The following is a 10,037-nucleotide window of genomic DNA, read 5'->3' on the forward strand; positions in this document are numbered from 1 at the left end:
GGGCGCGGCGAGTGAGACAGGGAAAAAGAAAGAGTCCACAGAAGAATAAACACTATTCGAACGCGACAACACACGAAAGAAATACGAACATTTCGTCGATCGACAAACAATCGAGCCAAATCGCAAGCCCTTCTTATAGGGTTATAGACATGTATTACTTGATACTAAAACCTTGTGAGCCGGTTCACCTACCAATTCCTCTGACTAGTACATGTATAGATAGTAGCTTTCGCTTAAACTTCTTTGGATAAGAGTGCAGTCTCTACTTACTCCTTCCGATGAGATTATGATGTCTCATCAAGGGCAACCATTATGTACAATTGATACGTATTCCACAGAAGATGAGAAGCCGTTGCTTCCTCAGCTTTTTCGTTGGAGAAACAACTTGAACGGTCGCTTAGGTTTCTTCGATTTTGCGAAAACACTATAGTTAACATGTAAATGTTGCATTACTAAATCTTACAGTGACTTAAAAGAAAAAACTTTACATCATTATTGTTGCGGTACGCGGTTCATACTGACGTAGGACCCGCCGTCTCTTTAAAGAAGACAGTGCAGCCATCTGTCCGTGACATACTTAAACGATATGTTTGCACGCATAAAGAACGCGAACGCGACATAAAAGAAGAAGACTGAGAAAGAGTTCATTTACTTTAGACTTTAGACAATAGCAAACACAAGTTTTGAAAATAATTTTTTATGGTCCAACTATACCTAAATAAAAGGAAATGGCGTTTTACGATAATGACCACTGGCTCTTGTCGCATATCCGAGATAGTTTTTTACTAACAGACAATACAGGTTTGTCGTGCATTACATTTAGGTTAAATACCGAAGATCTTTGGTATATTATTCGTATGTTCGTTTAAGCATTTTGATCTTTACGTTTTTAAGGTCAGTGCGAAATGGTGATGGTCGGAGAAGATATTCCTAAACAACTCAAATCAAACTGTATGCTACACTGTTATCCTGGTATGGAAGAAAGTGACGACGAAGATCTGGATGCTCTCGTAGAATCATACGACGTACAGATGGGTAACTTCTTTTTTTTTTTTTTTTTGAATATGTCTCATTTGTGACATACAAACTTCAAAACAATTTTAATACTATAACAGACATGGAGTACAGCCATAGAGAACGGTCTAATACTGCTAAAAGGCTAGAGAAAATGGACCTCGAAAGAAAGAAGGCTGCCAAAGTAAATGTAAAATGGGAAAACAATCCTACCATGTCTCTCACTCAACAGTCGGAATTATTTCAAAGAAAAGACTTTCGTAAGAAACCTGGCCAATCCAATAAAAGATATTCTCTTTTATCCGAGCAGCTTGAAAAATGTCCAAATCTACCACAAAATCCATTCATGGAATATGCTAAGTTCGATGGTAGTGTATGTGTCGATGTATTTTATAAATTTTTAACATAACATTTAGTTATTCTTTTGATTTAAATGAAATTTATTACAGGCACAAGTTGATATTCCTATCAGAAAGTATAGGATTTTTATGTGTATGTTACCTAAAGAACACAGAATGTATCCTATTCAAATAATTGTAGTCGCTACTGCGAAAGTGCTGGAGTTCATTGGATTAATTTGTTACAAATATGCAAACGAACATCCAGATCATCCTCTAAAGTGGGAATTCCTTTTAACTTGTGGTTATTCTTTGCAAAGTTTGTCGTTGGGAAAAATTTTGGTACCCTAATGTTTTCAGGGAAGATATTACAAGATACGGCTTATATTTCACAGAAGATGACGGCGAGGTCGATTGGGATTTACCTTGCCTAGATCCAAGAGAAATTATTTCGAAATTTGAATTTACAACCCTAGGCCTTACAGAAATGAAACCCAGCGATAGAGCAAGATACAATATGATCGGTCGTGTGGAAACTAAAGACGAAGATGACTTTCTAGAAAGACAGAACAAAGAACAAAAAGAAGTTGCAGAAGATCTGGCAAAGATGGAAGGTCACACCACTGCCATGGAAGCTCCATTATATCAATCGTACAGGTATTTTTTCAGTGTTTCCATATTGCTAATTATAAAAAGCATTTCACAATTAATTCACCTGTACTTTCCATAGGGTGTATATAATTAACAAAGTCAGAGCAAAGACTGAAATTTACCTGGGAATCTCAGGTGAAAAAATTGAAATCAATCCAGTAATGACTGGTAAAGGTGCTGGACGCTTTTGGAATAGACAACGTGCTGTTAGCTATCAAATAGATAATATTGCCTGGTGTGAAATAACAGAAACAAAGGGATCAAAAACAATTTTTACAATAGTTTACACTCCACATACTTCTACTTCCGAGAATATTTTAGGTGTGTCTTGTATCATTCAACCAATCTGATATACACAATAAAACTGTTAATTCTATAGTTTGGCGGATAAATTTCTTTTTGCAGCATCATCTGGACAATTTAAGAATCACGAATTCGAGGCTGACTCAATAACCGCCGAAGAGATTGTTAGAAAAATAAATCATATACTTGAATTACACAACAGTACATCAAGAAAGGAATACTTATCTCAAAAGGAAAGAAAAGCCGCTAGACGCAAGAGTTTTCACTTGCACAGATGACAACTCTACTGGTTTCTGTGTTCCATACTAAATTATTTAAAACATTCATCGTTCTGACGCAATCAGAAGAGAGACCAATATTTGCTTCAATACAAATATATCATTATCATTTTAATTGTAATGAGGAGTAATGCTATGAATTTTCAAAACTAAAAAAAGTTGCTTTATGTACTTAAAAAATGTACCTAATATTTTTACAGTATCCTATAATTTATTTTTACTGACATTTCTGTAAAGTACATGGCAATTCTCTAGAAAGGTTATTCTTTTTGTTATATATAAATATATTTATTTTACTGTTACTATTAAAAGTAGTAAATTAGTATAATGTAAATACTTCATTTTATCATCAAAATTATTTATACCTACACTATGGTGTTCATAATGTCATGATTCCGATGTCTCTATAACCTTTTTTGTAACTCTACAGAGTTTTTTCTCCATTCGTAAAATAAATCTTTGATTTAATTTGTAAACCATATGGTGTAGTATTGATACTTTTAAAGCCATTTCTGTTAATCTTTTGTTACTCTTGCAAATACTTTGATAGTCTGGACGACTTGTAACAAAGGCTTTCTCAGAATCTGATAGTGTAATCAGATCTACAGATTTCCCTTGATTTTCTAAACGCAACTTTTGCTTTTTCAGAGATTTCCGTTCAGCTTTTCTCTGTCTCAGCGTTTCAATCCATTCTTTCCTCTCCTCCTTCAGGTTGCGTATATACAATTCCAAATTAAAACCTTCCACTTCAGGTGTTTTTGATACGTACTTATTTGTATCATGGTTTTCCAAAGATTTCTCATTTCCTGTAAATGTTTGTCTCTTTGGTTAAAGATTACACACTAAGATTACTTTTAATTTAAAGAAATTACGCAAAATCTAGGCAGGCGACAGAGAAAATGTAAACAACAAACTGGACTTCGACTAACCTTCACATTCGTCAAATACAGTTATACGACTTTGAAAAATAGAAGACCGACGTTTATGAACAGCGTTTTCATGTTTCAGCAACTTTTCTGAATGTGACGCTTCCGGTGAGCTAAAATTATCCATTTTGTTAGATATTCTAACATAACTTTATGTAAACACAGTTTGCGTTGAAAGTAAAAGCCGTTATATTTCAAACGGACCAATCGTGACTTAAAATGACGTTGTTCGACTTTTTAGAACTCTCAGTAAGTAAGAGTACATGCTTATGTGTTAAAAATAACTTTATTTTACTTAATAAGTATTTATATACTTTTAATTACCGAATATTCATAATGAAAAGAAAGTAAATAGAAAATTATATTCGAATGCATTTTAGATGCATTTGGACTTCATATTGATCACATTTGTCATTCCTTGTTGCGAAAGTAAATATTAATTAAAAATGTTACATTTAACAATTGTTTATGTGTAACATTAGTTTGAGAAAATTTAACAAACAATCTTATGCCATCAGATAAACATGTTTAATCATAACTTAAACTGTTTCACTATACTAAATTGTCCGGACGCTGGATAAGGAATATATATACATATATGTATATGGATATGTAATTATTACGTATTTTGACTGTGATGTTCTGGCAATTATGTTAATTCCAAAATTAAGTTCTATAAAAAAAAACATTGCATCTTCTATTAAAACATTCTCTCCTTTATCATGCACTTTCTTTCAATTGCTTAATGCCAAGAAACAACAAGAACAAATCTTTCCAAATTTCTTGGGTAGTGTTGAATTCTCTAGAAATTTCTACCGACTGGGGAATATCGTGCGATCAGTGCGATACTGCGATTCACAAAACGCATGCAGGACATGCAGTCACACATGCAGTCAATATCTGAACGTCGGAGAAGCAAAGTGAGAGTGTTGCAGGGATACGACAATTAACTTTGTAATAGTTTATATATCGCCAATCAAATACTTATCAAACATTAAAGTTTTGATTTGCCGTTAAGTTGTGAGTCATATTTATTGCCAGTCCGAAGAACAACTATGTCTATGAAGGCTGATGAGGTATGAAAGAACTACTCATTCGTTGTATTATTCTTTCATTTCGTATTGACAAAGAAGCTATATTTTGGATTAGATGAAAGTTGTATTTGTTTAAGCATTGTTAAATATTATTGTAATTACGTGAGTGTAATGGTACATTTAAAAACGTACCTCTAACATGTTACATTTAATTGTTAGAACAGACCTTTAAGAATTTAAGTGGCACATAGTTTGCGTTTATGTAAATAATTATCTTAAAGAGAATTATGTTACAGAAATGTTGATATAACATGCGATATGTATGTTACATTTCTATATTACAGATAAAATTAGATATAGATGAACTCACAAATTTACTCCAGCAAGCAAATCGTAAGAGAATCAAGGATGTAATTAATCTTGAAATTATAAAGTTACAAACAGATTTAGATAAATTGCTTGAACAGCAGAAAAATACATCTACAAAGCCCCATAGTGCAACATCAAATTCTTCTCAAAAATGCTATGAAGTTAAATTAACTAATTACGGTTGGGAGCAAACAAATACCACAGTAAAGTTATATGTTACTTTGGAAAATGTACGTCAATTGCCTAAAGAGGCAGTAGTATGTAACTTCACTGAGAAGTCATTGGACCTGCGTGTTCTTGGTTTAGAGAATAGAAACTATAGTTTAACTATTAACAATCTATGTGAACAAATTGATGTCAGCAAGAGTAATGTGAAAGTGAAAACTGACACAGTTATTGTTTCTCTTGCCAAAAAAGTGCCAAAGCAGTGGTCGCATGTGACAGGAGTAGAAAAAAGAATTAAAGAATCAAAAGCATCTTCAATTCCGGATGTAGCTGAAGATGGTGATCCTGGTGCCAGTATAATGAACCTTATGAAGAAGATGTATCAAGAAGGAAATGATGAAATGAAACAAACAATAGCTAAAGCATGGACAGAGAGTCAGGAGAAGAAAACAGCACTATCAGATTTTTAATTTCATGTTTATATGTAACTTAAGATTCATTAGATGTTTACTGTACAGAATAAATGCAGATTTAAAGATACTGCACATATATTATTTCATATGAATTTTTTTCTTTCTTATATATTGTAAGTAATATGATAAGGAAAAATACAAAGTAAATTGCATAGGAAACATGAATTAAAATTTGTTTATTTTACTTTTACTGATTATAATATTGCCGAACAGTTTTAGTAGGCTATGCTAATGACTTTTAATTCTCTGTTTACACAATACAAACTACTTTACAGCATACTACACTATTATGCCTGATTACGTACAATAAATAGTGTACAAAAAACTTACACAACTTGATTATTTTCATTTCGAGAACTGGTGATTAGTTTCTACGATTGTATTCTGGTGACTTTTAATTTGTTACAATGTCGTCTACACGTGTTATAATAACTATCAAACAATGGTAGCATTATCATGATAATTAATAACACAAACATTTGACTTCCTCATTTGTAATATTGAAAACAGTCATCTAATAATAAAAGATCTTAGCACTTACTTAAGTTTCCATTCTAGCCCTTTATAATTAGCTACTTTAAATTTAACTAAATATAAGACAAGAAAATGATGTAATCTATTTTTGGACCTAAATATATTTCATTTAAACTTGGAATGCTTTACTACAGAACTATGTTTATAGACTACCAGAAACCTAAGATTAATTTGTTCATGTTATAAAATCAATTAAAAATTTTATTTAACTTATGTAGATTTTCTTAATTTATAATTATATATCGAGTTTGAAAATGTTTTGTAAAATTGTGCACTTAATCTTGGGAAGATTGTAACAGTAGACAGATTCAGAAATATACAGAAGATTGTAATAAAAGCGACATAATTGTCAGTTTTATTATTATATTATATCGAATGACAGTAGATTAAATTATAGGAACAAGGTATAAAAAGCAATTTATTTTATAATTATAAATATGGCACACAAAAGCTTTATACGTTCATATGTATTAATACATACACGATAACAGAAGATCCCATTTTGTTTACAGCATTTGATCTTTGCTTAATAAATTGATTTGCATTAAAAGTATATAGCTTTCATTTTAAATTATATTTGCAGTTACTAACATGTTTCTGGTACATATATAAACATTATAAAATAGATATTTATTTCTCAATATCTTGGAATAATGTCTGCTGGAGTTTCGCCATATTTATTCTGTAATAATGAGATTGTAACATAGTAAGTCTGCAGACAAAATTTTGTGTAATATTTTCAATTTGAAATCACAAAGACCTAATACAATGTTATCAATAACCTTAATTTAATCGCTTATAAATTATGACAATAGTAAATTTACAAAGAAACTATTATGCAGCTAGCATTACTGTCTCCAATTTAACATCACAATAACATAATAAATCCTTAGATGGATATTCAATGTTAAATAAGAATTTTATCACAGTGTGTGAATTGTATTGATGCAATAATAAATGATGAAATTTTTCAATATTACGTTGTATAATTCTTGTTTTATAACATTAAAACTTCATTAAATTTAACATATCAAAGATAGTTGAAAGTAATTTTTCTCTTACTAATTTTAAAGGAAAAATAAAAATTTACTTTATCCTCATAAATGTATAAAATTCGCAAAATTTATATAAAGGTTCACTGCAATTTACAGGTATTTATTATATTTCGATTTACTATAAAATTTAACCAGCAATCAGGGAAGGTGTAATTTCAGATACGCATGTTTAAATAGAATAAAAGCAGAAGCTAGTAAACATTGAGGGAGAATAATTTCTATACGAAGTTTATCCAAGGACTCCCTTGCACATATTTTGCATATGCAATGAATACTGGATATAGTATAAAAACAATTATAATTACTAAATAGAACATAAGGAATAGAAAAATAGTCTTTGGCTTCCACGCTGAGACTTAGTTACCATTGAACTTTTAAATAATAGGATTATTACTTAAATTGCCATGGAATAATTAATTCATTCTAAGAGGCTGCAGAATTGCTTGAAAGTTGAACTTCGCGACTAGTTGTTTGAAAAACCTCCGTCATAACGTTTTGTGTTTTTTGCATTAAATGCTCAATATCACCTGTACTTAATCCTTTTGTAGATATTGGTGGTAATGATGTTATAATAACTTGACCTTTGAATTACATACAAATTGGGATTTAAGTTTGTAGTTTTGTACTTGGGCTGAAGTAAATATATGTATAAACTTACCAGAATCAAATCTCTTCTCTTTAGAAGATAAAAAATAATAAGAAGAAAATACAACTGGTAATATAGGTAATTGAGATGTAATAGCAACGTGAAAAGCACCTTTTTTGAAAGGATGAATTTCACCAGTATTGTGCCTAGTGCCTTCAGGGAATATCCATAATTTAATCTACATAGAAGATGCATAAAAATGAATTTACACATTGCCAAAGGTTATTTTTATATTTTTGGAACACATTTTATGCTGTGTAAAAATTACCTTTTTATCCTTAATGTGGTTTGTGGCAGTATTCATAACTGTACGGGCCTTCTCCGAATTCATTCTATCTATGAATATTAAACCACAAAGCCAGGCAGCTAAACCAAAGGGCCATGCGTAGAAAAGCTCTTTCTTTCCTATAACTGTGCACTTCTCCATTACTGGCCATATTTGAAACAGTCCCATTATATCTAAAGAACTCTGATGATTTGCTACTATTATGCATGCTCTATCTTGTTCTAAATGTTCTCTTCCCCTAAGTTCCCAACGTACTCCCAAGAAATTAGTAAGACAGGAACACACAGATGATGCTAATCTAAAAATATATCTTATATGAAATTTTTAAAAAAAATTTTGGTTATTAATCTAATAACAACAAAGTTTCTTTTATAATTGACAAATTTATTGAAGAATGAGAGAGTATTAAAAAATCTGTAAAACATAATACTAACTATCAATTATTATACATATATTAGCCTCATAGGATCAAAAGCAGAAATTCAAATTCCATTGTTTTTCAATAAAAAACAATTTGGTATAATCAAATTTTAAAGAGAACATTACTTTATTCAATAATTCTTTTTTTTTTTAATGGAACAAATCACTATTACTCACAGGTACATGTATAGTTCACCTCGTATAAATAAATTAAAAGCGTATTTTGAACGTAATAATTATTACAATGGCAAAAAAAGTATTGTTCATGCCTATTTTAACCAGTTTCTCGGAATATTAACGCGAAAATGAAATAGATTATCATTAAATTGGAACATCGCGCAGAAATAAAACATGATTTCGAAAAGGGAATCTTAAATGTGCTTTTTTATAGACTATACGTCGCATACACGTATAACGATAAAATATTTAAGCTATTCATTAACTTACGATTTCGCAATACTTAATTCCTTTGCCAGAGGGTTAATATTTTGTCACGCGAATGATGAATATCATCGGGTCTTTAAAATGTAAACGGAACGTTCAATATCTAAAAACAAAACTAATATATTCGCTTTCTAAACTCAATGTCGTCAAAATAAAAACAACTTTAACAGAAAATAGTGATTTTACAACTTATTTAGATTGATAACTTAAGGGACACGTGTATGACATTTACAGGATGAATGGCGAAAGTAATTTAAACCACCACCCCACACCATTACTACCACTGTGTCGGAACTGCTTCTGGAAAACACTATGCCACCATCGTTCAATAAATTTGTTCGTCAATATATTATCTTTCCAGATGAAATACCGACTGACGTATATAAGCAACAAGACAGAACGAAGCTTAGAAAAGTAATAAAGAGATGTACTTGAATATATTTAGCGTTTACGAGATTCGTTGTGATTATGTACTAACATAAAGTTCTTTACGTTCCACGGACGTAACATCATAATTGGTAGTAGCGCAAGCGAACTGATCATTACGTATCCATAATAGAGAAGGAATTTGAAATAGTAACGGAAGGTCCTACTCATCTCGTAGAGGAATGGTAACACAAGGATGAAACCGACGAGTATCACCTCGAAACACGACGGTGCCATCTTTTATGGCGACAAAGGGTGAATACTATACGTAATATTTTTTCAATACCGCACACCCGACGAACGTAACTTTACGCTTGTGTGTAAGTACGTTCTTACGATATCGTAAGGCTTCAATCGCTGTCACGTATTGAGGAAGACCCTCGACTGTCGTTCATGTACTGCTTGATGACCGTCTTATAATGCAGATCGTTGTTCGCTCGCATCGGCAGGAGCTATACCATACACCCCATACACACAGACACACATTGCGTTCTCACACATCCGTCTCTTTTGATCTCTCTCACTTCTATGTCCACTTCTCGATCTTCGACTAAATACCTAGTTAACTCTCCCTCGATTCGGTCGCTTCGCTCTCGGTTGCGCTCGCTTGCTTTCATTTCGTTCAACAACAATGCAGCTGTTCCCAGCTGCAGTTCAATGACGCCTGTGTATCAC

At 31.8% G+C, this 10,037-nt stretch overlaps 4 protein-coding genes across 4 annotated transcripts; 2 read left to right on the top strand and 2 right to left on the bottom strand.

The window, feature by feature from the left end:
* Window positions 1-690: 690 nt before the first annotated feature.
* On the top strand, window positions 691-2,653 carry LOC107191378 (stress-activated map kinase-interacting protein 1). The gene is made up of 7 exons (XM_015580406.1): window positions 691-801; window positions 895-1,035; window positions 1,116-1,387; window positions 1,464-1,633; window positions 1,713-2,009; window positions 2,083-2,324; window positions 2,409-2,653. The coding sequence occupies exons 1-7, from the start codon at window positions 729-731 to the stop codon at window positions 2,582-2,584; spliced, it is 1,371 nt and encodes a 456-aa protein (XP_015435892.1). The 5' UTR covers window positions 691-728; the 3' UTR covers window positions 2,585-2,653.
* Window positions 2,654-2,971: 318 nt separating this feature from the next.
* LOC107191395 lies at window positions 2,972-3,646 on the bottom strand. Its single transcript, XM_015580424.1, has 2 exons — window positions 3,514-3,646; window positions 2,972-3,390 (listed from the first exon to the last, which is right to left on the bottom strand). Exons 1-2 carry the CDS (start codon window positions 3,635-3,637, stop codon window positions 2,972-2,974), a joined length of 543 nt encoding a protein of 180 aa, XP_015435910.1. The 5' UTR covers window positions 3,638-3,646.
* Window positions 3,647-4,307: 661 nt separating this feature from the next.
* Window positions 4,308-5,588, top strand: LOC107191385 (calcyclin-binding protein). Its single transcript, XM_015580414.1, has 2 exons — window positions 4,308-4,586; window positions 4,889-5,588. Exons 1-2 carry the CDS (start codon window positions 4,566-4,568, stop codon window positions 5,546-5,548), a joined length of 681 nt encoding a protein of 226 aa, XP_015435900.1. The 5' UTR covers window positions 4,308-4,565; the 3' UTR covers window positions 5,549-5,588.
* A 1,975-nt stretch (window positions 5,589-7,563) lies between these two features.
* On the bottom strand, window positions 7,564-9,599 carry LOC107191382 (1-acyl-sn-glycerol-3-phosphate acyltransferase alpha). The gene is made up of 4 exons (XM_015580411.1): window positions 9,415-9,599; window positions 8,055-8,370; window positions 7,799-7,964; window positions 7,564-7,721 (listed from the first exon to the last, which is right to left on the bottom strand). Exons 1-4 carry the CDS (start codon window positions 9,597-9,599, stop codon window positions 7,564-7,566), a joined length of 825 nt encoding a protein of 274 aa, XP_015435897.1.
* Between the last annotated feature and the right edge of the window lie 438 nt (window positions 9,600-10,037).

The sequence above is a fragment of the Dufourea novaeangliae genome, unplaced genomic scaffold, assembly GCF_001272555.1.
Source record: "Dufourea novaeangliae isolate 0120121106 unplaced genomic scaffold, ASM127255v1 scaffold246, whole genome shotgun sequence".
NCBI lineage: Eukaryota > Metazoa > Arthropoda > Insecta > Hymenoptera > Halictidae > Dufourea > Dufourea novaeangliae.